At 44.4% G+C, this 24,650-nt stretch overlaps 1 protein-coding gene across 2 annotated transcripts in view; it reads right to left on the bottom strand.

Moving 5' to 3' along the window:
* The window catches only part of ARFGEF3 (ARFGEF family member 3), a 1,236,769-nt gene that overhangs the window by 237,154 nt on the left and 974,965 nt on the right, over positions 1 to 24,650 (bottom strand). For both annotated transcript variants that reach the window (XM_069608078.1, XM_069608079.1), the window contains exons 26-28: positions 23,878 to 24,022; positions 6,715 to 6,843; positions 1,986 to 2,162 (exon numbers count right to left, since the gene is read on the bottom strand). In XM_069608078.1, the coding sequence (XP_069464179.1) occupies positions 1,986 to 2,162; positions 6,715 to 6,843; positions 23,878 to 24,022 (451 nt within the window). The remainder of the gene's footprint in view (positions 1 to 1,985; positions 2,163 to 6,714; positions 6,844 to 23,877; positions 24,023 to 24,650) is intronic.

Raw genomic sequence — 24,650 nt, 5'->3', positions numbered from 1 at the left:
CCCCTTGGTTGAGCTGGCAAGGAACCCCATAGCACATGGCCCTAAAAGAGAAAGAACACCTTTGGGTAAGGCAGCAATCTAAAGTGAACATGGGAAGGAAGGGTACCATTTATGTCAACAAGGTCCCAGTGTTGTAAATAGAAGCTCAATAGTCGTTGATATCATTGCGAATGCAGTTCCCTTGCAGAGGGGAAACAAAGATGTTTTTCTTTGCAAGGACCTAGAATGGGAATAAGTATCCGACTGACTGACAGACAGACAGACAGCCTGCACTCAAAATCTCAACTTTGGATCAAAATCCGTAGATGTGCACATTTTAACTTGGTTATTGCTTCCTCTTTATTCGAAACCGTCAACCTCTGAACATCTGTTATATTTCAGATGCACAACCTACAGGACGACGTTCCTTTCCAGAAATCGCTTAAAACATAGTCACCATGCTTAGCCACCACCTACAGCAACAATTAAGGCTATCATTGCATGAACCAAACAGTGACACAATGTCACCAATTGGGATGCCAAGCAACGTACACAACAACAAGTAAGCACCTAACACCTTTTATTGCAACATGGCATGCCTTTCTAAGCAAAGACACAAATGGAACACCGCGGTTGTAGCACATCTCCAGGCTTAATACACAACAAAGGACACACTCCCATCACACACTCTTGCAGTCATGCACCTAGGCCCTGGCCTATAATGGTGCTTGCATTCCCACAAAGCTACACTGTCGACGATGCACACTATAGAAATGGCAATGAACATAAGAAACAATCAGATAATGGTCCCTATTTGGGCCCAGGAGACGCCTATTATGGCTGTTATCAGTCTTTGACTTAAGAACCAAGTCCAGTCCAGGAACGAGGAGAAGGAAAGGAACTTGGGTCACTGTGATAGAATAGAGGGGTGTAGCTACCAAAATACACATATCCAACTCTGGAAGTGTGTCAGAGGAAACGTGTGGAGGAACTGGCGTGGACGCACATTGATCAATGGAACATTCCTTACCAGTCTAGAAGAAAGGCACCCCACACAAAGGGCATATTGAGAGGCCCTTTAGCGATGGAGAGGTCAGCCTAAACCCAGCCCCTTAGTTTTCTGTTGGTTGCAATAAATAGCCTTAAGCCACACAACACAGCTTTGCGTCACTTGTGGATCCCTCAGAAGTGCCAAGATAAACTGGTAGGAAGACAACTTCATTGTTCCATTGCGGGTTAGAATAAGTGTCACCTTCATTGGATACAGCTTCATTTATAACCCCATTTACACCCATGATGCACAATATGTTTGCTGACACTGTCGATTATTTAGCCATTACTTTATTTATTATTCTGCAGGTTTACAGTATTTCAAAAGGGGTCAGATGAAACATACATATTGGCACTAATGTATTGAGTGTACATTTTACCTTGTAAAGCACTTCAAGCATAATGGCTGCACGTAAACCAATGAATGATCATGAATATAGTTTGTCTGCTTAAAGGATTTGATGAGGTCTCTGAGGCATGCCTGTGTCTTCATATCTTCCATGTATCCCCCCTTTCCCACATCCCCATCTCCCCATTTAGTTGCTACCTAGTTTTTCTTATGTGTCCACATCTTATTGTCTCATGTTTGAGTTGCCCATCCCATTCCTGTAACCTGAAAAACATTCCTCTTCAGTCTCCATTTGATATCTTTGAATCCTTCTCTGAAATCATGCCTTCTTTCTGCCACCTTCTTTTGTATACCTTTCCCCTCTCTTTGATTGTCTTATTTAGTACTTAGTTTTCTCAATTGCCTCCTCTGTTTCCTGGGCTATTACATTCCCACTCCCCCAGTGGATGAAATCAACTCCCTCTTATGTGTACTTTCTTTTTGTATGTCCCTTCCCCCTCACTAGCTGTTTTCAATGAAATGATGTGATAAAATAAGTCATTTATAACGCGCCTGTACACAAGTGTTTCTAAGCGCCAAACAATTAGAATACCAAATATTGTATTACCAGAATGGATGAAGCTTTGAATATGCTCCACAACTAGCTCGCATGACAAACCAATGGCGTGTTTGAAGTTAGCTGAAGCAACGTCCCAGTAGGAATGCTCGCCATGGCTGCGACGCAGCCAGAGTGACATCACCGGAAGCAGAAGGTGGACAACTGCATAGATGGCAAACCCGGGTCCTGAAAGAGAAATACACATCAGTGAGTTCTAGAGCTTCACTATGCACACCCACAAGGGGCCTGCATCATTTCAGGGACTGAGACCAGCACCCTCTTTACAAAAAAACACACATCCATCCATCCATCCATCAAAGGGCTTGAACAATGAGAATCTCTAAAATGACACCATAAATCTGTCAGTGAAATGGCAGATAGTTTTTCATGTCCCACCTCAAGGTGCGTTCTATCCAAACTAGGGAGATACCTGACAAAAAAGGGTGTTCTAAATGGTCATCTATTATCTGATAAACAGGTGTGATGAAGTCACCTGTGGGAGGCAAGAAAAGAGGATTGGGGAGCACTGTGCTCCAGAGGGAGCCCCCTGCTCTACGAAACCACCCATGGAGGTAGTACTCAGTGAACCCCTGGAGCCCTCCAATCCCTTCAGGAGGGAAACCCAGATGTAGCAAAATATAAAAGCACCTCAAAATCTGGCAAGAAGTGAGAGAGGTTATTGCATTACACCTGTACCCCAAACCATGAGAGAGGAAGAACAACTTCAATCACACCATGGTGGTCACCCCTGGGACAATGGTGCATCAAATACCACTGCAGTCCACACTCGTATCAACCTGGGGTGAGAAATCCACAAATCCCACCTGCAGACCGGTCAATGAGACACCACGACAGGCGGAGCCTGCATGGAAACTGCTGATGGTGTTCTTCAATGAACCTGCCTTGGAAACCAGAGGGGAAATTATCTTCCTGCTTCACAAGTACTAAGAGCCCCAACATTCACCAGAATAGAAAGAGTCCACTGGGAGCGAATACAGACTCAGGTGTCTGCCATCTTGGAACTGCCAGACTCCAAGACAGTGATGCTTCTTGTTGTAGCCTCAGCCCATGGAAATGCAGTGTTTGGAACATCGGCAACCATTTTTAATGGGGAGAAACAACCACAACTGGAAAATAGGGGGATGGAGATGGACAGGAGTAGGACAGACTAATCCCGAGAGACTACGCAGACATGAAAATGAGCTCAACAATTACAACCCAGTTTTCCAGTCAGAATCAGTATAAAAAGGGACTAGACAAAGCTCAGAGTGTGGGTGTTGAGTGGAGAGATAGGGCGATGTTCCTGATAATGAGTGCAAAGAGGGGAACCTTCTGCAGGGTAGTGAGAAAGGTGCAGCAGGTTGGCCTTAAAGGGCTAGAGTGAGAGTAAATCACAGGAAGAGTATGCACTGCACTATACAAGGCAAAGCTGGAGGGAAGATAGGAACTAAGATGGAAAGCATTTGGAGGCAGCTTTGGTTAAGAGCTCAGAAATAGGTAGCAAGACAACCTGGTATACACTAGGCCCAGTGAGAGGAGATATAAAGAAGGAGAAAGATAGCTTGGGGGCTATAGTCCAGACACTGGTAGAGAAGCAAAATCACCAACCAACTAAAAAGCTTGCTGCAAGAGTTGGGACTTAGGTAGTGGGTGTAGAACCTCTACCCAAACCACCCAACGTATGGAGTGGAATATCTACACCAGAGAAGCAGAAAGCACCCTAAAGGCAGGAGGTGAAATGGATTGCCTATCAAATAGCAGGAGGGTGTTGCCTCATCCTTCGGAGCAAAGATATCTGGCAGGAGGCACTCTTTTCGTCTTTAGGGACAAAGACACCATCGATCAAGCCAGCCAATGTCATCACCCCAACAAGTCTTACACACCAAACACACCTGGTCTTCGTCCCAGCCCCGCAACAACATTAGTATATCAGCAAAAAAAGTGTGCAGGGGCACTTCACTCTATTCCATGGAGCTGTCAGGTCAGATGAGCATCAGCTCAGGAGGACAGCTCAGGGGCAACACGCTCAACTTGGAAGCAAGACGATGACGAGCAACACAGGTTCGACCCCCAGGTCCACTCTTAGAAACCTCTGGATATTAAGCCTGGTAAAAATAACCAATTATAATCATAATCGTGGGCTGATGCCCTGGAGCTTGGTGTTTTTGCTTTTTAAATAGAGGTTGTGACGAATCATCCCTTGTCCCCAGAGAGGAGCCACCCCCTGTGAGGCTAGGGAGGTGAGCCTGCTCTGCAAGACCCTCCCTAGGGGTCTGGGCAAGTGGAACCTCACTGGGAGTGACTCCCCTGTCTGGGCAAGGACCGCCAGTCTGATAAGGATCTCCCAGTCTAGAATACTTTGTCTGCCTACATGGGACTTGGCAAAACAGTTTTTTCTCCTGTTTTCACTACACCAACCCGTGTCATTCTATCCATCTCTTTACTTCAGGCAATGCTGGTTTTCATCTGCGCACCACAGTCAAAGAAGAAGGACACCTCGCTTTTTTTGTGAGGACGTACATAAATCCATGAGGAACTATGAGTAGAGAGGAGACTCCTATGCAGGGAGGAGTGTGATAGCTACGCAGAGGCGGGCCTGTGAAGAGAAGATGTCCTGGAGGGGCGGAGGCACACTCGATCGTCGAGCCGGCAGGAGCTGAAAGTCCGGTCAAATGCAAGTCACGGGGGTCACGTCTGACCGAGAGGCCAACATCAGCAGAAGAGGCAGAGACGGAGACACACCAGTTTCCTCTGGTGGCATGACCATGGGCATTGCGCCCAGTAATGGACGCTGAGACCAGATCGCCGGGGAAAACCCAGATTCCCGGGCTCTAGGCTCGAAGGACATTGGCTGCAGAGACAAGCGGCAACTGGGAAGGAAACGCTCTCAGAGCGAGACTACCAGTGAGAGGTACAAACACTTGGAATCAAGGCTAGGAAAGCAGAGGGTATGACATAGTGGCCAAAGCATCATCTTTCTTTTTCTATTTCAGAGGCTGTCCATTTGTAGGCAACCAAGGTAGTTCTCAGATTTTAAAACATGTGGGTTTAAAATGATTTCCCGTCAATTAATATTAAAGGGTTTTTCCATTTTTAAGGCTAATGGCTGCATCATGAGTTGGGGGTAGCCCTTTTATGCTGCAGTAATGCTATTACCGTTGCCTTTAAGGGTCCGCCCAAACATGGGTCTGGTGTGTTCAGCTAAGAGCTGGGGGTAAACGCGCTGGACAAATTTCCATTTTCGGGCGCTATTAGCACACACTAATTGCGCTGAAAATTCCCCATCGGGTCCAATGGACGCAATGGGCAATTACAGTTACCGGCCAACCCTTGATCCAGCGCTAATAGCGCCGGGCCGGTTGGTGGTAACGCTATTAGCACGGGCGGTAACCCAGCGGTAATACCGCCCAACTCGTGATGAGGCCCAAAGTCTACACAAGCGCGATAAGAGAAATGCCATACATGGCCTCAGACCAGGAGCGTTTAAAATATATCAGTCATGTACGCAACCTTCTTGCAGTGACGTGTGTCAGTAGATAATGGGATATTGTTGCATGGTTCCAGGTATCCTTAGAGGGCAATTATTTGTTTTAGCTTTACAGGAGAGGATGTTTCCGTAGGATCACTTTAGTGTGATAATGAGTCTTTTGAGGTAGGAGTATCCATGTTTAATTAAACTCTGCCTCTTAAGGAGTGTTGCACACAGCCCCCAGATAGCCGGCTCGATGATGAAGCTTTAGAAAGGGCAGAAAGGACCCAGGAATTCTGGGAAAATAATTATTAAAATCCCCTCTAAATAAAACGCACCTACATTTCCAAAATGTATTATTCATATATGCTACATTTTTTAAACATAGCCACATCTAATTACACCATCAGTTATACAATATCAACTATAAACGAAAGTTGATATTTATTAAAATGGCAAAACTAAATTAAAACAAAATCATATAGAAATATATTCGAATTATAAATGCAATCCCATCAACATAAAACAAGCAATAACCAAAATAATAATAAACAAAGTTGTAAACTTATTATGTAAAACTACAATATCACAGTACAGCACACAAGGAATATCCATAAGTGACTGTAAACCACTAATAAACATGCAAGTTTCAAAAGTTATGAGACGATAAACAAAATATGTATGCAAAATATATACAAAAAAAATAATATTTAAGTATGTATTGGACTGATCCAGCACACACCTGATACAGCCGCTGTATCAGGTCCGCTGGGGTGCTGTGTTAATCAAGAGTTGATTTACTGCACATAGACCATAGAAATGATCCGTGTTCAATGGACAAGCTGGCAATGCTTTTTTGTGAATCAGTCATCCAATAATGAAATAGTATTGATTTGGCTTAGGCCAGTAAAATATTGATAATAAGAGGTTGCATTGCTAAATCAATGTGTTATTTACCACAGTTACACTAAACACACTTTCATCAGCAACAGAGAACTTTCACATCAGCATTTTTCCACAGACATTGCCAGATTGTGACTTTATTGGAAACCCTTCTTTCATGTTTTGACTGTGCTCTAAGGGGAGGTCTTTCTAACATGCATGGGGCATTGATACACCATACATGAATTGGGATATTAATGCAGAGACGAACTACTGCTGCCCAAGTGCCTAAACCACAGAGTTTACCATATATGCCTTTAGGCAACGGTAGCCATTTTGCTTTAACCCAACCTGCTTCAAACTATAAGCCCATTGTCTTGCAATTACCAGGTACTTTGGTGACTTCTCGGAGCAGTTCAAATAGTAGATCCAGAGTCGGAGGCTGGTGCTGGCGTGGACAGTTGGAGATGGCGGTGGTCAGCTGCTCCAGCAAAATTATCCAGACTTCGATGAGCCCTAGATGAAAGCAGGCATAGACACATTAACAGATCACAAAACAAAACCATTTTGAGAAAAGAACCCGAATGAAAATAGGAAATCGAGTATAGTCATTTCAAGGAAGAGTTCACTGAAGTCGGATAGATAAGGATTAAAAAGAGCCTCTAAAAGGCCAATCACACTCCCAAATGAAGACAATGTAGATAACAATGGGCTCTTATGGTATCAATATCAGACAGCAACTATTGACAGGCCACCGTGCTCCGAACCAGCCATAGATCAAGAATTATCGAGTTACCTACCACTTGTGAGGGTCAATGCCTCAGGCACCACCATCCATCCACACAAAGCAAATGCATGATATGAACATGCCATGCAACTGAACCTTGGATCCTCGCTCCAATTAAGTCTGTAGTGATGAGATACCGTTGGGTCATCTCAACCCTCATTCACTCCCCCTTCTGCTATCGTAACATGGCCCTCTGCTCGCTAGTCTGTAAAAAAGCATGAACCGGGTCCCATACGTCACTGGGCTTGGAACAGACAGGCAACATTCTACAGTACTCTAGCTCCATGTCACAGTACCACGCCAGATCTCATAATGCGGTTGGGGCTACAGGACTTGACCAAGGCATTGAAATACATTGCTTTGCCAATAGCATGCATATGGAAAGCAGTTTCCTCCCTCCCTTAGAAGTCCCCGGCAGCCCCCCAAACATGCAGCAGAGGTTATCTTGGGGCACATCTTGATAAATCATACGCTTCGTGTTTTACGTTACAGAGGCCAGAAAGTCACCAGCGAGAGGCACTCCCTGTCACGACTGCTGGCAGCTGGTGAGTCCGGCGGAGGTGGAAACTCCGACACCATTAGACTGTTCCGCCATGTTTCCCGGAAATGCTACACTGCGGTCTAGTCTTTTTCCAACATGGCCACCGTCAGGTATAAAAACTTCAGTTACTCAACGGATCAGCGCGTTGCAACTGTGCTTTCCCGTGTTGCGTGCACTCTATTCTGTGTTTATTCAGTAGTCCTTGGTCCACCTTCCTCCCCTTTTTCCTCCCTCATTCCATTTCCTAGCTCCTAGTCTATCCGTAGTTCTTGCCACTTCCTCCTGGATCCCTACCTCTCCTTCTTCTTCGTTTTCTGCTTGTGAAGTTGTTTACCATCCTCACTTACGTCTTGGATAGCCCTCCCGGAGACTTCTGCTTCATTATTGGAAGATTACCTCTCATCGGATCCGCCTATTCGACAGCCCTCTTCGGAACATCGTGGGTTTTTTTATGCCTTCGTGGCTTTTTCCCCTGAAATATATCTGGCTGTCGCGGAGAGGAGTCACTGTGAATTTCTCTATATAGAGTCACGGTGGCTTCCTTTCGAGGCAGACTGTATCTGCTCACAAAGAAGAAGACTCCAGCACGACAATCCCGAAGAAAGAAGCTAAACTATTCTACCTCATCAGGTGAGGAGGAGGAAGTGTTTTTGGGGCTGTGCAGTAATTCTAGCAGTGAAGAGGATATAGCAGATCCTGAGATCAATCCGGTAAAAGTGTCTGCTAGTCCCGACACTCCCACAGAACATGAAAAAATCCAGCAGTATCAGTTTTGCACCCGGGACACCTTCCATTACAGAGTTATCGAATTTCTTCTGGACCATAGGAGATAAATAAGGCCGGTGGAGAATTTTAAATATAATGAGTTTGAATCTGGAGTTAATTGCCAATTTTCTGGTGTACAAGCACATATATTGCCACAACTCATCTGCAAGGTCTGTTTCTATATCCACTGCCCACAGTGACCTACACGCTGAAACTGCTCATGGGGATGAGCCTAGTATCATCTGGTAAATTCTGGAAACTACCGTTCTCGCATTTGCAGAGTTTACAAGATCCTTTAGAAGGGCAAATACCTGTGTCTCGGAAGGAAAGCATGGCAACCAGGCCCGAAACGCCTTGCGGATTCTGAAGTATTGAAATGCCAACCCAAACTCTCCCTCCAACATGGCCTTAACCTGTTCCCAGGAGACAAATTTTCCGTTGGCTTGAAAGTCAAACATATTATTGACCCCAAATGGCGACCACACTTTCTTAATCATGCCATCACATGTCGGGGCTAGACACTGAATACCTCGGGCAATAGGTTCTGGGGTATATGGATGCTGCACTCGCATTCTCCGACACAAACTCTGCCATGCATGGACTGTGCACGATACTGGGTCAAATGGGCACCTATTAGTTATCTGCATTGATATCAGGATACTCTGCAGTGAATGTGGGTGGGGCGACCTCCTCTCAATTTGAACATGGGGGAAAGACTGGGAACCCAGCATCCAAAATGAAACAAACAAAACCTGAGCAGCTAGGAAATACAGTTCCATATCAGGTACATTCAGTCCCCGCTGTTCCCACGATCTCGTGAGTGTCTCCCATTGAACTCTAGGTGCTTTCGGCTCCACACCAGCACAGTCAACTCAGTTCTTTAAAATATTGGGAGCCGGGCCGCAGAGGGATATTGAAAAAAATGCCCTTTCATAATAGAGTATTTCTATTTTTGGCGCAAAAGATGAGATGCGCTAATGGATTTCAATATCTGTGCCAAACATTTTTGGGAGAATTTGCCCCATTGTATATTTACAAATCCGAAATCCTGTATTCAAATATGAGGGACTACCAAAGGATGGAGATTGTTTCATTCGAAATGAGGAATGCAGATAAAATCAAAGACATAAAAAGCGACAAAGCAGGAGATGACTTTACTGATTAATCTATGATACAAATATAAAATACAAACAACGCACATTTCTGGAGAGCACATTCTGTATGGATCACCTAAATTAATGTATCCACCAAGCGAACTTACTATGACATAATTTGTATGACATAAAAAAACTTGCCCTGGATGACTGGAAGACATGTGCAGTGATGTCTTCAGTGTTTGGAGTTGGTGGCCAATGCTCCTCATATGCTTGTGGAATGCATACAGCTAGAGGCACACAGGCAACACGTGGGGAGTACGTTATCTAAATCTCTGAACCAACACATAGTGGTGAGCCTGCGTCTCACTTCAATTGGTATATATGAAAATAACTAAGCCGGCACTCACGCTTAACATGAATTGGCCATTATTGTAAGTACCTTATTCAGAGGCGTTGCTAGTGGGGAGCAGAGGGGGCTATACCCCTGGTCTTTTGATTGTAGCCCTGGATAGAAGCTCAGGAGCTACAACCAAAATGCTAGCGAGCCCCAAGCCCCAACATCCCTGACATTAGTGTAGCCCCAGATCTCTTCCAGACCTAGCAACACCCCTGCTTATAATTAGGAATTGGAAAAGCCCTGACACGCCAGTATGTAAGAAGTGGAGGGAAGAGGTCATCGGAACTAGGAGCCTAGATGTGGCCATCACTAATAATCATCTAAGGAGAGCTACAGGGGGTTCAAAATTAGCCTCTTCTTTCTTCTCTGTTTTAATAGATCTGGTTAAGGAGGAAAATCACAAATGTACTAGGATTACCTAAGGTTTAGAACATATTTTGCTTAAAATCAGAAGATCCAGCAGATCACCACATACTCAAAGCAAAGTTTCTAGTTGAAGGTTAAAACAAATAAAACAGTATATAGTAAGGGCAACAGGCGTAGGGGGAAATGAATATGAATGGTTTTATGTTGTGTTCTGACTAGTTAATAAACCATTAGGGAAAACACCTTCCTTATTGTGCACCTGAGTTAATGCATTTGTTGTTGGCATTGATCAGAGAAATGGTTCATTAAAACAACACTTCACAGTATCAGACTACAAGCAGGTGCCTTTGTGAACGCCAATTTTAGAGCAAATTTACTTCCATCACTTATCGGTTACCCATGTTTTACTTTCAGAACATATGGTGTTGCCATAAACATATTCAGAGAACATTATGGCATCTAAGATGCTACAGATGGATGGTATATGGGCAAGATAAAGAGGGTGCCTCCTGCACCAGACAAAATGTTCTCCCTCGTTGGAGTATCATACCAGACAAAATGTTCTCTGTCGTTGGAGTATTAGCCGCTTGGATTACCCAGGATTTGAGGGCCATTCTACACGAAGCATTTCCTATTGCCAGTGGCAGAGGGTGAGAATATGAATTAATCTGGCGAGAGGTTTCTCTGAGAAAGTTGTGGATTTCTGTTCGTGTTGGTCTGCGGGCCACGGTGACTGTGTGGAATTTAAAAGGGCGCATGAAAGATATGCAGGCTTTCCAAAATGAAGCAAATGCAGAAATGTCAACACAAGATAACTGTCCCTGCACAACCTGTTGGAAGGGCATGTGAAATATGACCACAGGTTCTCTGCACCATGCGCACCTCAGATGTTTTCCATGTGCCCAGGAAATTAACATTGCCACAAGAAAGGGTGCATGAAGAGAGCAACGGGCAATGCCACAAAGACTAAACTAGGGCATTCGAGAACAAACCTTCCTCATAAGGAGGGGACAACGTACAGATAGGTTACACGCCCAGGAAGCATGCTGTACCATGCAGGGCAACATACAAGAATATACAATGCTATTTTCGCAAAGCTTTACATACAGCATCACTTGGATGGCAAACATTTCCTGGGTTTGGTTTGTGGAATGCTTTGGGTGTCAACCAAATAAGAGCCAGTAGTTTGTACAAGTACAATCTTTGCTATGTCAGAACCCATTCCTTCATTTCCAAGTTTATTTCCGGGAAAGGAATGCGTTACCAAGACTAGTACTTTAGGCTGAAACAATTCTCGGCTTTTGGTAATTTTCAAAGGTTAGCAAGGAAAAAACACATCCAAGGTAAAATTCTCAGCTTCACGACAGCAAGGAATGCCCCTGCTTTATGCAGTATCATGAGCCCAGGGATCACCAAGAGACCTGTATACCAAAACCGCTGACTACAGAACAGGGTACATTATAAACAACACCAGGGTGCAAGTAAGCAATGCAGTGTGGAAGTGTGGAAGGCCCAGGGAAACAATCAAGTTCAAAATATGTTCATAAGGTCGAGGGCTAGGCTCCTAACGGGGTGTGGTCCTAAATTCCAAAGTGTTACCAGGGAACAGTTTGTCAGAGTGCACCCCCCTGGCCAAAAAATTAACCCACCCAGAGTGTTCATGCGTTTGGGTTATCCAGCACTCTGCCTGGAAACTGCTGGCCCTCCTGAGAAGCGGTTCCGAGTTAGCGGATGCTAATTATTTTTTTTGTGTTTTTCCCTGGAGAACAGTTATTTATCACGAAGAGCAAGCTGCTCCTTAGTTACCCGGCATTGCGAGCGCAGTGAAGGCTCTTGCCGGCATCAGTGTCCCATCACGCTTCCTGGAAGAGGCGGGGCATATCCACCACGTGTAGTGGTCACGTGATCTTGGACTCCCTCAAGAGTCTGAGGCTGCCGCCCGCCCCGTGTGTGTTTTTCCCTGGAGAACAGTTATTTATCACGAAGAGCAAGCTCTCCTTACTTACCTGGCATTGCGAGCGCAGTGAAGGCTCTTGCCGGCATCAGCGTCCCATCACGCTTCCTGGAGGAGGCGGGGTATATCCACCACGTGTAGTGGTCACGTGATCTTGGACTCCCTCAAGAGTCTGAGGCTGCTGCCCGCCCCGTGTGTGTTTTTCCCTGGAGAACAGTTATTTATCACGAAGAGCAAGCGGCTCCTTACTTACCTGGCATTGCGAGCGCAGTGAAGGCTCTTGCCGGCATCAGCGTCCCATCACGCTTCAGGGCCCTTGCAGCGTTAAGCCCGGCGGTGACAAGCCCATTGGCTGTTGTGCGGCTGTTAGGCGCGCTGACGGCGTGACCATTGGACGGGAGACTGCGGAGGTGTTCCCTCTTTGATCCCGCCCTCGAGACAAAGTTTGAGTGTTGCAAGTAACATGCGGGGAGCAGAGCGCCAGACGTTATTATTGGCAAAAGTGCGCAAGAAGAAAAAAGAAGGTAAGACCTTTTCGCAAGACTCAACTTGACCAATAAAGTTTGTACAAGGAAATGATGCTCCTAAGGAGAGACCAGGAACAGGACAGAGGGGCGGTGGGAGTAGAAGGGGGCCGAGAGATAACCTGCTCTACGTCCTCTTGGGCAGCGGAGGTAGAGTCACAGACGGTGGCCCAGGACCCCCCAAGGTAACCAAATCCTGTGCCCCTTCAATATACAAGTAAAAATTGGAGCAAGCACTGCTCAATACATAGACAATCAGTCGGATGCACAGAACAGAGGGGAATACCCATACTTGCGGAGGCAGTCATGGACGAAACAGAGATCGTTGCAGGCAACATACAGATAGAAGCACAGCATCTGTCAAAAAAGGCACAGCAAACGACCGCTCATAAGAAAACAGAAGACCAGATACAAAACCTGGCCAGTTCACCGGACCCAACATTGACGGACACATCAACCATCGAGCACTGGGAAAGTCCAAAGGAAGCGAGTACAGGCAACAACGAAAGACTAGTGACAGAAACAAACACGGCAGATAAACCGACGCCTTTTACAAACAGGGAGCCTCATAAATTGAATGTCCTGAAAAGGAAAAATTCTAACTCTATGACAGAGGACGAAGGGCCGTTGAAGGAGCCGGGAAACACTCAAGGTAGCGAAGGGGCAAAACTGAGGCTTCAAACCAGCCCCCCAGTTAGATACACAGTCAAAAGGACTAAATATCCAAACAATCAAAAGGAAGGAGCCGCCAGTACCGTCACATGGAGACCCTTCACGGCAGGGCCAGTGCCAGTAAATCTAGTGACTCGGGTCCCAACAACCCCAAACATCACACATGGAGAAAAATCATCACTTTTAACAAAAGCTCTGCCAACATCAAGCTTCACCTTCGGCAGTGGAAGTCCTGAAGGGGGCCCCTAGGGGTCCCTCGCGATATGGAAACAAGGCAATAACCATACACGAAAAGATGCGCCAGACACGAGGTTCAAATTCCCAATGCTAGGGTTTATTGCAAGCAAAAACAGCCCCAATTGGCCAACTGTGGTCTCACGCCCCGCGACGTGAGTTTCCTAGACCTCGAGGGACGCAAGAGAGCGAATTACGTACATCAGTTACATATATACAAAATGCATATCATACAATCAGCTATGTCATGTTTGACACCCCTCTTTATTAAGTTTCTTTGAACTCGGGATGACGATGGACATTTCCGACGGGTATGACAATTATGACACCTTTGATGTCTATTCTAGTAACAATGTGTAATTAGAAAGTGTGGAGGCATCTTTTAGTTGTTGAACAGAACACAGTGGTTCTGTTCTTGGAAGCAAGCTGCACACAGGGGAAGAGTCACATTCCAAGCTTTGCTATCTATGAGGTACTATTCGTGTCCTGGGAGCCGACACGCTCTAAAGGGTTTTGCGAAGGGGGGCCGTAAGAAGAGCATAATTCAAACCGTTAGCTGCTTTATTCTAACATATTCTACCACAGTACGAGACTGGCTGGCAGCTGTGAAGTGATTAAATGCCCTGCAGCTCTCCCTCAAGGCTACAGAGAGGGAGCGTGGGCATTCCTTTCTGAGCTGCTCATGAGGAGTTTCAACAAACTCCTCAGTCCCGCGGCCTTGCCCTTTTCATATTCAGACAACAATGTTAACAGTTGAGCAGAGTAAGCAGAATTCGCAAGAATTGCAAGCTGCAAAGCAGTTTTAGACAGAAAGCAATGAGCAATGGTTAACAAGCAAAATGGCGATTCTTGCTACGTTTAAAATGGCCGCTTGTTGGTCAAGCATAGAAGTCTGTATTTCTATAATTCGGTGCATAAGACGGTTGGCCTTCGGCCATCAAGATACGTCCGTCAACCAAATGAAGGGTATTCATTTTTCCAGATTGACAGTCCGGCCAGTTCTCTCCAAACAAAAAGAACAAATGGGGTCGAAATATCAGACGCAGTAGTGCTAGAGATGTCAATGGATATAGAGAATGCCATAAGGGGAAAGATTACAGGAACTGCCCAAGGAAACATGTGGAGAGATACGACTGGAGAAGTCGTTAACCAAGACCATACGACACAGACCACACCCTTAAACCAAGTGGAAAACGAGCACCCGACGAAACCGGGTAGAACAGAGGAAAAAAACTTCCTAATGGTCATGACACTGTCAGGAATACTAGCCCCTTTCATGAAACTGTACGAGGATATTGCAGACACCCTAAGAGATCACTCCACAATACTGGCAATGGTTCACACTAAAACAATATTCGTGGAAGGGTTCATCTCAGCAATACATAACAATTTAGACAATAGCACAGCAAACGTCACCCAATTATTGCATGACATAATTGAACCCATACTAAAAGAGAGAAGATTAGGGAGGTCAAACCCAAGAGGAAAGGAATCCCTAAGTAAAGAAAACAGCACGGCGATTGCACAAGGAGCACCTGCAGTAGCAGAAAATCCAAACGAGGCAGGAACAAACCAACATGAAAACAAAGGAGGGAGGCAGCCGGAAGTACAGGAAAGAATGCAAGAAAACAGAGAAATACAAAATGAGGCCTCAACGAGAACTCTCGCTGTGCATAGTGAAGAACTGGCGAAGGCAAAACAAAGTGAAGACAGAATACTAGTAATTGAAGAAACTACTGGCAGGGGACTAGTAGGAGAAGAACCAAAGAATCAATCTAACAGCTTAGGATCAACAAAAGAGTCAGTGAGGTCATCCGGGATCATGGCAAGGGAAAGAACCCCAAAAAAAAACGACCGCAAATGTCAAAATAACACATGACAGATGCATGAGGCCACAACTAGGCAAACAACAACGGGTACAGAGGAATCCAATAACACGGACAAGTGCCTGGAGAAAGAAAAAAAGAACGGGAACGTCTGTGAGATTTTTAAAATAAGAGACATAAAAGCAGAAGACAAAAAACAGGAAAGACAGACAAAACTGAAGAAAACGGGACAGCAGAAAGTAAATCAGATGGGCACCAAAAGAACAGTGTCACAACCAAAAACCAAAAAAAACAGCCGCCAATCAAAACACTGGGCAGCAGTAAATGCCGGGCATTTATTAAAAATTTGACAACACCAAAAGAACAGCCGATTATAATAGACCAGCTAATAAACAACAAGAAAAAGGTCAGATCAGAACAGAAAACAGATGAACAGGTAATCCCAGAAACTGGTGATGACGACGGCTACGAAGAGGACCTCCTGGACCTCTCGACATATATGGTATCAGATGACGAAGAGAAACAGAGAACAAGAGCCCTCGAAGAAACAAACACAGAGGCCGACGAGTCCATGAGTGAGGAGAATACAGACTACAGCGAGAGTGACTCCTCAACAATAATGACAACATTCACGGAAAAGGAGAAACGAAGAGAAAGAGGAAGAACAACGACCACTCATATACACAAAGAACAATTGAGAAAAACTATGGACAAAAGAGATAGGGGGCAGAAGAGTGAACATGAAGTGCAAGGAATGAACTCGGGGTCGCCTGCGAACCCAAAGACTGGAAACGGTCGGGACAGAGAAGGGAGAAATAATAACAACCGACCTGAGATGGAGGACAGAAGAGAACAGTCGAAAACAAAAGAAGCGGAAAAAGAACTTCTATATCAACAAGCACATAAATAAACTGCTGCTGACACCCATAAGCTCCCAGGGTTCGTCCTAGAACGTATCCTCCATTATGAGGACGGACTAATTCTCAACAGAACCAATGCAATAAGACTCCTACATCATATCCGGGCACTAAGACTAATCACCACAGACGATCTAGTAATCGTGGAGTTTGTTGATGAAGACCATACCGACAAGGTAATCTTGCACACAGGGTCAAACCTGGTGAGACAATTGCTTCTGGAAGAAGCACCTCAGTTGAGACCAATGGGCTTTGACCTCCAAGAAAGTGACAAAATACTAAGAACGCAAGAGAAAATAAAGAAACATTTAGTGAGACAGATTACCAAAAATGCCAAAGATTCTGGCAGCTCCAGGACAGACAGAGTAACATCAGGGAAAAGTGACAACCAGAGCACAGGCAGTTCAAACAGCAGAATCAAAAAACAAGGAGAAGAAAATGAAGCAGCGAGGTGGAAATGGTTGAAAAACATGATTGATGATAAAATGCACACTCAATAACATAAAACAGTAAAAAGCGTGGGTTGATGGAGCCTTGGGAGCTGGAACACAAGATGCTCCAACCACCTTTTTACTAATGGAGTGCTTCAAAAAGAGAACTTTAAAGTGCTGTGCCTACAGGAAACATGGCTGTTGCAACCACCTAGAAGGATATGTGGTATTACTGAACACAGCCGTAAAAGGCTTAAGAGGAAGACCTATGTCAGGTCTATTAGTAGCCATTAAAAACGACCTGAATTGGCAAGTGCTGGAGGCGGTAAACCCAAACCCATTTATCCAGATGGTAGTGATACAGACAGACAAAGAAGTCACAAGAACATTAATATTGATTAATATATACTGGAATCCTGCCAACACTCTACATGAAAATTTACTGGACAAGATTGCAGAACTAATAGACAAACAGAGAGAGAAGTGGACAGATCCAACCTACATACTAGTTGGTGACCTAAATTGCACCTGCCTGAACAAGGATAACCAACCAGAGCACGATACACTAACAGCAACAGCGAAGGAAAAAAGAGGAACAATGTGGAATTGCATGTAGCAATCAAGAGACTGTGTCATACTAAACGGAAAGGTGAAAGGGGATCTCCCAGCAAAGCCAACTTGGAAGGGGGTACAATCAGCAGAGATCCTGGACTACATTTGTATTTCAAGTAATCTGTCAGAGAACATCCAGACTTTGGAAGTAATAACAACAACAGAAAGCGACCATAACTTGATGAAATTGACATGTAAAAATATCAGTAACAATAAGACAAGCACTTATAACCAGGACTTAGCGACAGACCAACAAGGTACGAAACTAAGGATCAGACCAGAAAAAATCAAAGAACTAAATCGTAAACTAAAACATATGATTTTGACGCTCGAAAACGAACAAGATCCACAAAGGATTAACTATACACCACTCTTCAGAGCCTTTGTCACAGAAAGGAAACCTGGAAGTAACCATCCAACCACGAACCATCAACACCAGTATGATAGTCAAATACATGAAAGGAAAAAAGAACTTAGGAGAAACATCAGACGACTAAAAAAGACCAAATTCAACAACCCTAGTAAAGAGATACATAGGTTAAAACAGAGGAACCGAAACTGGCTCCATTTACATAAGAAGACCATGCTAAATCAGGATGCAGAAAGAATGTTAGAAAAAATAAGAACCAAAAACACTGCAGAAATTTGGACAATCATTAACGATGTAGAAAAGCCTCAAGAGATAAGCCAAATGAATCCAATAAGTGCTACAACATGGTGCGAATACTATACACAGCAGCAAGGGGAAAACTACACCGTACCCAAGAGGAAATCATTGGCAAACAAAAAAGAGTCAACAATAGACATTAGTACTGAGGCAATTGAAAAGATCTTCAAGAAACTAAAAGACTCAAGAGCCCCAGGCCCTGATGGGCTGACGAATTTAACATTAAAAAGCAACATATGTGAGTGGGCAAAGTTTCTACATCATCTGTTTAAATACATACTCCAAACAGAAAAAATTACAGACTCCTGGAGGAAAGAGGTAGTGGTGCCGATTTTTAAAAAGGGTCTTAGAACATCAGCAGACAACTACAGACCGATCGCACTACTGGACGTCGTGGGAAAGGTCTTTGCATCTACATTGCTGAAAGCTTTGAATATCTGGGCACAGCAAAGCGGACGATGTGATCCTTGGCAGTCGGGTTTTGTGAGAGGGAGAGGTACTGCTCTTAACATCTTTCTGATTAACCTGATGAACGCAAGAACACAAAGGAATAAAAAGCAAGAAATCTACATAGCTTTTGTAGATTTGTCAAAAGCCTTCGCACAATCAAAAGAGCTAAGCTGTGGAAGAAATTGGAAAGCTGGGAATGTCTGCAGACACTGGTGGAGAACATCAAAGATCTGTACTCAGACACAAGCATCAGAGTCAGGCTGGACAAAGCAGGAACGCTAACAGACCACATTTTGATAAGAACGGGCCTAAAACAAGGGTGCACGTTGGCGCCAGAACTTTACAACTTGTTTACATCAGACATCGACGAAGCCTTTGAGTTTATTCGCTGCTTTCCACCTAAAATTGCAGGGACTCCGGTAGGAAGACTGCTATACGCAGACGATATTGTCCTGATGGACCAGACTCAAATTGGTTTGCAAAGACAACTTACAGCATTGCAATCGTATGTAGACGCAAACGATCTTGTAATAAATCCAGAAAAATGTAGGATCCTAAAGCTCCGTCCAGGAGGAAGAAAAAGTAGACCTAAAAAAACCAGCTGGTCAATGAAAAACAAAAACATTTTGGAAGTGGATGCATTCACATACCTGGGAGCATGCATTGATGATACGAAAAATAACGTACCAAGAATAGAAGGGCTAAAAAGGAAAGTAAACAACTTAGCTGCTCAAGGGAAAATACTGCTTAAAAGATACTGCAGATTCACCTTAACACCACTGGTTACCTTTTATAGGATGAAAGTTGTGCCCATACTGACATATGGTGTCGAATCACCAATGCCCTTATTGCCCCAAACATGGTCAACATTGGAGGGCCAGTTTTGGCGAAAAGTACTACAACTGCCCAATTCGGTTCCAATACATCAAATGAGGAGAGAGCTAGCTTTAACATCACTCAAAACCATAGTAGTATGGAAAACGTTAAGCTTCTACCGAAAATGTCTTGAGGACACCACAATAGGAGGATTCAGTGCGTTGAATAAAGCCCTAAAAGAAGAATCCGACGCAATTCTAACAGAGTGGCAAGAGACGTGTCGAGCGACCCCAGCGAATCTTAACGAGGCATAGGATGACTTATGGATCAACCCAGACAAAACAAAGAAAAAACTATACATGGCCGACTGGATACAAACCCAGGAAAACAACTGTAAATACAAAGTCTATGAAGACTTCTGGGCACAAACACGCAAGCTGAACAAGATTCCGAGTTACGTGACTTATTCCCGAATTGGTACTTTCGAGACCTTCTCCTGAGATTCAGACTAACATCTTACCAACGGGAGAAATACTGCAAAGGAGAAAAAAGTTGAACAGTCTCGAAAGTTGTAGAATATGTACAATAAAAGGAGAGAAAGAATCTCTGAAACACCTTACCCTACATTGCGTAGGATTTAGAGAAAAGCGTACGCAGTGCTTGGGGGAAATATTGAGAAGCTCTAGGACAATGAGCGCTGAAGAGTGGTGAAGGACTCTAGTTGAAGGAGAAACAATGAAGATGAACATAGCGCTCATAAGACTGGTGATCCTAATACTCAAGAAACTGGAGGGACTAAAAAGCGTGACAATGCTTGGAAAACATTAATAGGCCCAGAAACATTAGATCAAGCCTGGAGAGTTAGAAAACGTTCATCAAACTGTAGACAATCAATGAAAAACTGGACATGGTGAGGTTAAAGGTTTCATATATGGAACCCAAATAATCTGTGCAAATAAAAAAAAATAAAAAATAAAAGAAAATATTTTTTCCTTAATCTGTCCTGTGGTGAGCTTTCAGGCCATCATGATACTAGCCCCTCATCAATGGTGGTGCGGTAGCTGGGGCCAGTGAGCCCCCCAACCCCCTGGTTTGGTGTCAGTAGAAAATCCCCTTGAGCCCCTGGACCAATCTGTCTCAGGCTCTTGGGTAATTAGGCTGATTCCACCTGAATTCAAAATGGTGCTCCTAGCTAGCCTCTCTGGGGGTCTTCAGGCTTTTGGACCCACCCTTTTCTGGATACAAGTTGACAAGGCTCTTCACCTCCCCAGCACTTGTCCCTAGGCTGCATTAAAACTCAGGCCCCCACAGTTTCACTACCTGACTCTTGGCTTTGCCAGTGCTTGTTCTCTGCTTGAGATGTGTCTGTACTATTCATCGTCCTCCTCTTTCTCTCTGTCCCTTCTCCATCCTCAACCTCTTCCTACCTCTGATGTTCTACTCTTTACTATCTCCACCTCTTCCTTCCAACCTTCTGTGCCACTTTCTCTTCCACCTCCTCACATCCTCATAAAATGCCAACCCCTCCATCACAAATCCTTCCTCCTCCACCCTGATCTTGTTCTGCTCCAACACCAACCTTTCCCTTCTCTTGCCTCCTTCCTCCACTCCACACTCCACTGATTACCCTCTGCTCTCTCTCACACAATGTCTCCAAACTCCAACACTCTTATGGGGGTTGGGTAATCTCTCTTTATTACTCATCACCCTTTTGTGATTGTGCCAATGATGGAATAAGCAGGGACCTCTCTGTGGGATTATTAACTGTGACATCTGACTGGGTGCAGGTGCTAATCCCCATTTGCTTGAATTCAGATACTTGTTAGGTGGCAGAGGGGCCAAGTCTATATTAAAAGTAGGGCCTCCATTTTTGGACCATTTGATTCTACCATGACTCCCTCCACTCTGCGTGTGTAGATCTTGCCAAACTACTCCCTGTAAGGGTTTGCCACTTCTGCTGCTCTTCCTGTGTTTGCACTTCCGTGCTAAGATCATAATTGCTGTCTGCTATGTGTACTGCGCTCATGTACCTATCTTCCGGTTTCCAAGTCACTTCACATACGCTGGTGGAAATCTGTATCCATGCTTGTGAACGAAATCCACAACCAATTGGTTTTGATGCGTGTAGGTGGCCTGGTAAGAGGTTGATAAGGAGGGGACAGGGATCCTTTGGGATACTTCACATACCCCTATGAGTTTAGCATCATGGATCGTGTTAAATCCGTCAGCCTCAGGTTCACTCATAGTCCACTTTTTTAAACTCTGGTATGAGACTTTGTCACAGTCCATTTTCTGATAAACAATGGGCCATGGGACTGGTATATTGCAACATATAGTATTGCAGGAACTCAAAAAAGCTGTAATCTATTGCGATGATTCACGGCATCTCGTCACTTCTCCCCAGAGGGGAGCCCTTCCCTGTGAGGTTAGGAAGATGAGCTTGCTTTGCAACATTCCCCATAGGGGTGGCAGTAAGTGGGACCTCACAGGGACAGACTCCCCTCTTCGAGACAAGGCCTCCATGAAGGAACTCCCTGACCTACTTTCCTATGAGCCCCTCAGACTATCAGTACCTCAGAAAACCCAACCTGAACAAACCACTGTTTGCTACAGTAACAAAGCTTCCAATACTCAAATAAAACTCAAATCCTCTGAGAAGAGGAAGAGTGAAAAAAGCATGAAGACTATCAACAGGTTGGAACCCAACTATACCGTGAAGAAAAAGAGTGGAGGAGTATTGCTGATCACTCCTCCAGGGAAAGCAGACCATACTGTGAAGAGTGTGAACCACGGAGTAATAACGAATACTGCATGGAAAGTGAGGAATGATAATGATCATATGCTGAGTACGACCGACCTCAACCGCATAAAAAGTAAAGAAGGACTTGCATTCTGGAGTCATCAACGCACAGGTGAAGCCCAGGAAGTTCAAACCTGGCAGAGAGAAGCCAGTAGAATCCGGGAAGTTATTGGTCGAGAGGACGTGAAGAACCAAGGTGAAAAGCAGTCCAGGAGCCGGCAGGGAGCACACTTGTGTGTATACAAGGCATTCCAAGGTGGCAGTGTGACCTCGAGGAGTTGGACCATGCAGTCCACAATCGGTGCCGAGACTGCAGAGCAAAGGGATCAGTGGAGCTGTCGAGAGCGAGACAGAGAAGAAGGAAATGCTAGAAGAGTTTACCAGCACAGCGTGATCCTGTCCACACAGGAAGAGATGTTGATGCAGACCCAGCAAAGTAGAGGTAACAGGAACAGCGGGTGACCCAGGAGGAGCAACGGGCAGGCATAAAGCAGTAATGTGAATAAAGAATACTATGGGACTCATCATCCCATTCGCGCCTTGAAACACTTTATATAGGCGCGTTATAAATGCCATATCATATCCTTGACCCAGTAATTTTGAGTATAGTTAAACTAATCAAGAACGCTACAGGACAGTTCACATTCGTCCCACTGGTACTGAAGCCAGCAACAAAATAAAGACTATTATGCGGCTCTTTGCACTTGTCCCAGTAAATGTGAAATCAGTCAAACAAATAAAGAATACCAAGAGACTAATCATACTCTTCCCAGTATTTGTGAAACCCGCAAAGATAGTAAAGAATATCAAGAGACGTAGGGCCTGATTCACAGAAGCATTTTACAATGGTGCAATCCCATATGAAAACGTTCTGTGAATCAGGCCCTCGAGTAGGGAAACAAGGAACTCTTAAGAACGCAAGACAGGGGATACCTAAGAGAAGGTGAAAGAGTCCCCTTCAGGAATCAAAGGAACTAATTAATCATGTCACAAGGAACTATCTCAATATAGACTATTAAGGCTCAGGAAGCCTGCCAGGAGAAGGGAGTCATTCTCCTGGAACTCTTTTTGGTTGGTTAGTGCAACCCCTATTTTTGATTAGTGCTAGTTTCAGCGCTGGGTCGTTTTTGGACAGAGGACAGACTGATTTGGACTACATCATTGATGACGAGACCCATAGATCACAGGGGGTTTGCCTTACCTAACATATTAGGTAAGGCAAACCCCCTGTGATAGGGAAAGACGGGGCTTTTATTTATTATTTATTATTTCAATCAATTCATTGGTAAGAATGCCACCACTTTGTCCGCCTCCTTCTTCTGACCTACCACAGCTTCCAGATGTTGATAATCTCTCAAGGGAGTAAAGAGAAGATACTGATTAGGAAACTGAGAATTAAGAATACAAGCTAGGAAGTACATTTTGCATGAGCTAAAGGAAGGAGTTTTGCTATCCATCAACGTCCCACTTATCAAACTGTTTTTGAGGTTTGTACAACAGAGTAAACTGTAAGAGTTTGCAGAGTCAAACAGCAGCAATCAAACTCGCATTCTAAACTCCTCTGACGAAGTGTCTATATCTGGCTTCTGTCCCCCGAGGGCATTCAACCTACATGCGTTGAGACCATGCCAATGGTGGAAGGCGCTCTACGAATCACAATTACAATACAATACAATCACAATAGCCTTACGCACCAGTGTCATCGTCAAACTCAGACAGGACTGACTCGATTCCATCTTCACTGCTTGTCGATCTTTCATGAACTCTTCTCGGCAAGTTGGCAAGCCGGCTACTGAGGAACACTGGCTTCAAGGGCATTTTGTAAATTCTGGAAAGCAACTGTGTGGCAAGAAAGACAAACATGTTGCATGGTATACACAGAGGAATAGTGAAGCATACTGTGTCATGGAGAGACTAGGGTTAGGTGTTCACACATATAAAAAAACGGATGGTTACATAACTTTCTTTATATTGAAAGTGAAGAGCTTTGCGCAGCCTTCATAATCTGTTCACAAATTTTAGTCTAATTATCTTAAACCTGATGTAAAGACCGCTATTTGACTATTGTCACCTTCTGAGCTGCAACAAGTTCATATTTCCAACACTGTGCCGTGCAGTCCATATTGGATAAATACATGCGATGATGGGGATGCTTTTGGTATACAAAATGATTTCACAAAGAGATGGTATCAAGGGAGGGCCAGGAGTAACAAGCCATTGTATATGCATCAAGGAAATTCGACTATTCTGAGTAACATCAATTCAGCACATTTTGGAGCAGTAACAAGATATTTTTGAGTGAAGTAGCTCTTCGTTGGTACTCCGTTTCTATCCTGTTTATTGTCATTTTATAAATTGTTTAGCTGCATGTTCCACCTCTCAACCAGCCACTGTACGGCAACTGTATACACATAGGACCCACCACACACCACAGTCTACCCACAACTCTATTTAGAGCGCTGCCGAC

This window comes from Ambystoma mexicanum, chromosome 4q (assembly GCF_040938575.1).
Source record: "Ambystoma mexicanum isolate Mex_15411 chromosome 4q, UKY_AmexF1_1, whole genome shotgun sequence".
In the NCBI taxonomy this organism is placed as follows: Eukaryota; Metazoa; Chordata; class Amphibia; order Caudata; family Ambystomatidae; genus Ambystoma; species Ambystoma mexicanum.
The sequence above is the reverse complement of the archived record's forward strand: the minus strand, read 5'-3'. Positions and strand labels throughout refer to the sequence as shown.